Genomic DNA, 4,979 nt, shown 5'->3' on the forward strand with positions numbered 1-4,979 from the left:
CCGCAAACCAAACCAAACCGTGCGGTTTTGTTAGAGAATGGCCCAAACAGATCCGAACCAAATGCGGTTTTTTACGGTTTTGGTTTGGTTTGGTTTGGTTTGCGGTTTTCTATTGGGTTAGTTTGGTTTTGAACACCCCTAGGCAAAACAAAAATGCTGGAGGAACGGAAGCCGTTTTTCCATTATTATTATTATTATTATTATTATTATTATTATTATTATTATTATTATTATTATTATTATTATTATTATTATTATTATTATTATTATTATCTTCTCACCCACTCGGTTTGTATGATTGTTTGTCGTTACTATTTGAATGCTAAAAAGATGCTTCATGGAAGCCTCTAGAAGGTCTTCTTCTATACTCCACTACAAGAAAAAACAAATAAGACAGTAACTAAGTACTTTCTGAATCATTGTTGAAACAGGAATGGGGAGAAGAACCAGGTGCTTCTTAGACATTAGCATAGGAGAAGAACTTGAGGGAAGAATATTGGTAGAGCTTTACAACGATATTGTACCCAAAACTGCTGAGAATTTCAGAGCTCTATGCACTGGTGAAAAAGGTATTGGTCCCAATACTAGGCTGCCTCTCCATTTTAAGGTACTTTCTTTTTACCCATCAGTTCCACTTTTCCACCTATCAATCACTGTTTTTTAAGACCTTGTTTGTTCTGTTATGTGTTCTGTTACTGTTTTTGCTCACTCAAAATTCAATATTTGTTTTTGGAACATTTGTTTTATGTTTCTGTCTGTCCCTAAAGATCTCAACTTTACAGTAATCCGTAAAAAAGTTTGATTGTAGATAGATAGATGCCTTTTAGTCATTTCATTCACTTTTATTGGGGCGCGGTTGATTAAGGTTTTCGTGATTTCGGTCCGTACAGGGTTGTGAATCAACTATCATTTGTTCTTTAACATAAAAACAATGAATAACTGCATTAATATCAATACCGTTTTGTCACGGCTGTATTCACGGTTGTTGACTGTTTTTGCAAAACCTTGGAGCCTTGTTTTTCATTATGTTATAGTAGAATTGAAGTGCGTATAACAAAGATTACTAAAGTATTGATTCAGTTTATATTTATTATTTTTAGGGAACTTGCTTTCATCGGATTCTTAAAGGCTCTATGATCGAAGGAGGTGATATATCTGCCGGAGACGGGACGGGAGGAGAATCTATATATGGACTCAAGTTTGAAGATGAAAATTTTGAAATGAAGCATGAAAGGAAAGGGATGTTATCGATGGCAAACACCGGTCCTGATACAAATGGCTCTCAGTTTTTTATCTCTACTACCCGAACGCCTCATCTAGACGGTAAGCATGTTGTATTTGGGAAAATAGTTAAAGGAATGGGCGTAGTCCGTTCGATTGAGCACGTTACGACCGGAGACGAGGACCGTCCTGTTCCTGATGTTAGAATTGTGGATTGTGGAGAAATTCCTGAAGGAGATGATGATGGTATAACTAACTTTTTTAAAGACGGCGATACTTATCCCGATTGGCCAGCAGACCTTGCCGAGACTCCTAGTGAACTTGAATGGTGGTTGAAATCTGTTAACGCAATCAAAGCTTTTGGTAATGAGTATTACAAGGTATATTGGTATTATCTTCTAACCAGGGTTTTGTAAGTTTTTTGAGACTCTGTGTTAGTTAGTTACGATTCAATTGTGAAAAAATAAGTAGGACCCTATTTGATCACGGTTTAAGCGTAACAAATATTTCATGAGATTGCTTTTAGCTACAGTTTAACCATGACAAATTTTAAGCCCCGTGTGATAGCCCATCTTGCACGCCCTTAAATACGGCCCCGTTTGTAACATAAGAATGAAATGTTTCTAATTTAATTTTACCCCGACAGAAACAAGACTACAAAATGGCTCTAAGAAAGTATCGAAAGGCTTTACGTTACCTGGATATTTGTTGGGAGAAGGAAGGGATTGACGAAGGTATGCGTCATTTTGTTACTGTGTAATATTTCACTTTACTGTGCAATGTGCATGATAAGCATTTTCATCTATGGCTTTGCAGAGAAAAGTTCATTTTTGAGAAAAACAAAATCTCAGATATTTACAAACAACTCTGTAAGTTGGAATTTACCACATTGTACACTTTTACATATAATTTTAAAGTGCACCTTATTAATGTTCTATGTTTGTGTCTGTGCTTCATAGTTAATGTTTCTTACTCTACTGTTTTTTTTACAGGCTTGTAAATTGAAATTAGGCGATATTAAAGGAGCGTTGTTGGACACAGAATTTGCGATGCGTGAAGGTAATAATAATGCCAAAGCTTTATTCCGCCAAGGACAGGTTGGTATGGCAATTGAAGAGCTTTTGTAACATCATCTAGGAGCTTGTCACCATTTACTATGTCAGGCTTCTAGTTGCAGGTATTTAATGTGTCCTGTTTTTTTCTGATATAATCATGTTACATCCATTTCACCAGGCATACATGGTACTCCACGACATTGATGCTGCAGTTGAAAGCTTTAAAAAGGCACTGACCTTGGAACCAAATGATGGTTAGTAATTATGAACATTCAATTTTGTATCAGGCTTTTGTTTTGTCAGTTTCTGTAATTTACTTGATGTCTTGCTATTCAGCTGGAATAAAAAAGGAACTCGCTGCTGTGAGGAAGAAGGTGAGTGCGTCTTTGAAACAAGCATTGAAGCGAGATATATATACTTGTCTGGAATCTATCTAACTGGTTATGTCTGTTGCAGATTTTGGATAGGACTGATCTAGAGAAAAAAGCATATAGTAAGATGTTCCAAAAACACAAAGGTTAGTAATATATGCGCTCGCACACGCAAATTACCATGAAACAACATTTGCATGAATCTTTCGATGATATGTAGCCTTCTTGTTTGTTCTTTTCAGGTTTGTGTTGAACAATGATATCATTGCAGCATACAAATATATACAAAAAGATAAAAGTATTGAGAGAATGAGGCTGAGATTAAATAGGTGAATAAATGAAACTTTAAACCAACAATTTTGTCAACTTTTTTCTTTTACTGTGATCATTTTATTAGGTGGTGATTCTAGTCATTGAAATGCAATTTTGTTGATAGACCACAGACATTAAACTTTGTAATTTTGATATTTATTATTGAGAATTTACACTCAGGGTGTAATGTTGTGTATGGTTAGAAACCCTACAATAATCATTTATTGTCGTTTTTAAGTTTTAATGTTTGGACTGAATAATCTCTTAAGTCTTAATCTGGTTGTTAATAACCAATTGTAGCAAATGGGTCATTTTTTTTTCAATTTGTCTTGTTTTTGTATTTCACCATCCTCTGCAACTATTTAAGTAGTTTTTTTTACTTGTTATTCCGATTTCGACGTGGAACAAAAGATTGATAATGTAAGTATGAAGCTCTTCGGTGTGGGTACGAGTCTTTGGTACGACTTAGTGGGGTGTATCTACAAAGTTGGCGCTCTAAGATTCAAATTAGCGAGGTCATAAATGTATAACTTGTAAGAGTGAGGGAAAATTACTTGCTAGCGTGCATGGATGCACATATATATGGTTAATGGTTAAAATTGTTCTCAGGACGGCACCACATGTAATGTGCGGAACAATTAGCAAGTAACCTGGATTTGGTGTGTCGTCTTTTGACAAGGGTCTACCTATTCATCGTCCTCTTGCGAAAATATTTTGGATTGGACTTTTGATGTTGGGTTAGTTTTAATGGTCCGTTTGGCTAGTCTAGAACAATTGTCCCTAAATGTAGCTAAAATTGTGAAGGGAGCCTTGAGATCGACCTAGAAACCAATTTCTTCGACGTCTCAAAATACCCGAGCATGTCCTCATCTTGGGAACGCGGCCAGAGACGTGTTGAGAGGAAGTAAGTGACCTCAGAACACGTGCATTAAATATTTTGTTGGTGATTTTAGTATCATCAATGTATTTTAGTAGTAATGTGATTTACTATAGGCCGATGCAATTATACGTTAAAGCTTGGAAACGAGTTAGGGGTAGTGCGGAGTGCACGCTCGTTGAGTCAACGTATAATTGAATGCGAATAATTGAAACGGGGTTCCAACGTTCGAAATTTTCTTTTGAATTTCGAATCCTTTCCCAACCGACGTAACCGTTTCTGAACAGTTGCGTCTTTTCGGTTTCTGTTATTCATCTCCTATATAAGGAGTCATTTGGCCTCAGTTTGAATAGGGATAACGAAATCAAACTTTCTCTCTACATTCCTGAACATCTCTCTTTGCCAGAAACAAATTGTTCTTCAAGAATTATCCCCACAAAGATTTCGTGAACCCAGGCAAGAATAGGGTCGAAATACTTTGTTCGGAAAGTGTACGAACACGATTCTTCGAAGTTATCCAGGATTATCATACCCAATTTTCTAACAAACGAACAAAGTATTTCGACCCTATTCTTGCCTGGGTTGATACATAGTGATTTATGTGATTTGCATGCTACTCCATCATTAGGACATAAAAAATATTTTGTCACTTTCATAGATGATGCATCTAGATTCTGCTATCTTTATTTGCTGCACGCTAAGGACGAATCCTTAGATAAATTCAAAATTTATAAAACTGAAGTTGAAGTGCAACAGAATGTGTTGATTAAAACATTACGTACAGATAGAGGTGGTGAATATTATGATCCTGTATTTTTCCAATCCGTAGGAATCATTCATGAGACTACGACACCATATACACCTCAACAAAATGGTGTGGCTGAAAGGAAAAATAGAGTGCTTAAGGAAATGGTGAATGCCATGTTATCTTACTCTGGTTTGAGTGAAGGGTTTTGGGGAGAAGCTATGTTAACGGCTTGCTATTTGTTAAATAGGGTTCCTAATAAAAGGAACAAGACTACCCCATATGAACTTTGGTATAAGAAACGACCCAACTTAACATTTCTACGTGTTTGGGGTTGTAGGGCCGTGGTTAGACTCCCGGACCCAAAAAGGAAAACTTTGGGTGAAAAGGGTGTAGCT

At 36.3% G+C, this 4,979-nt stretch overlaps 1 protein-coding gene across 2 annotated transcripts; it reads left to right on the plus strand.

Annotated features, from left to right (window-relative positions):
* The first annotated feature begins 297 nt into the window (after nt 1-297).
* On the plus strand, nt 298-3,203 carry LOC127100797 (peptidyl-prolyl cis-trans isomerase CYP40). 2 transcript variants are annotated; one of them, XM_051038072.1, is made up of 9 exons: nt 298-607; nt 1,101-1,601; nt 1,868-1,955; nt 2,038-2,090; nt 2,214-2,318; nt 2,455-2,530; nt 2,613-2,650; nt 2,733-2,793; nt 2,890-3,203. In XM_051038072.1, the coding sequence occupies exons 1-9, from the start codon at nt 434-436 to the stop codon at nt 2,898-2,900; spliced, it is 1,107 nt and encodes a 368-aa protein (XP_050894029.1). In that variant the 5' UTR covers nt 298-433; the 3' UTR covers nt 2,901-3,203. The 2 variants fall into 2 exon arrangements, 1 of the variants encoding a protein (XP_050894029.1); XR_007794477.1 differs by lacking the exon at nt 2,890-3,203 and having other exon boundaries at nt 2,214-2,280; nt 2,733-2,768.
* Nucleotides 3,204-4,979: the final 1,776 nt, after the last annotated feature.

Source organism: Lathyrus oleraceus, chromosome 7, assembly GCF_024323335.1.
Source record: "Lathyrus oleraceus cultivar Zhongwan6 chromosome 7, CAAS_Psat_ZW6_1.0, whole genome shotgun sequence".
Classification (NCBI taxonomy): domain Eukaryota; kingdom Viridiplantae; phylum Streptophyta; class Magnoliopsida; order Fabales; family Fabaceae; genus Lathyrus; species Lathyrus oleraceus.

Coding starts and splice junctions, on each gene's coding strand:
- LOC127100797 (XM_051038072.1), top strand. CDS start 434: ATGGGGAGAAGAACCAGGTGCTTCTTAGACATTAGCATAGGAGAAGAA. Junction 2,091..2,213: donor AGATATTTACAAACAACTCT/GTAAGTTGGAAT, acceptor TTTTTTTTACAG/GCTTGTAAATTGAAATTAGG. Junction 2,651..2,732: donor TCGCTGCTGTGAGGAAGAAG/GTGAGTGCGTCT, acceptor TGTCTGTTGCAG/ATTTTGGATAGGACTGATCT.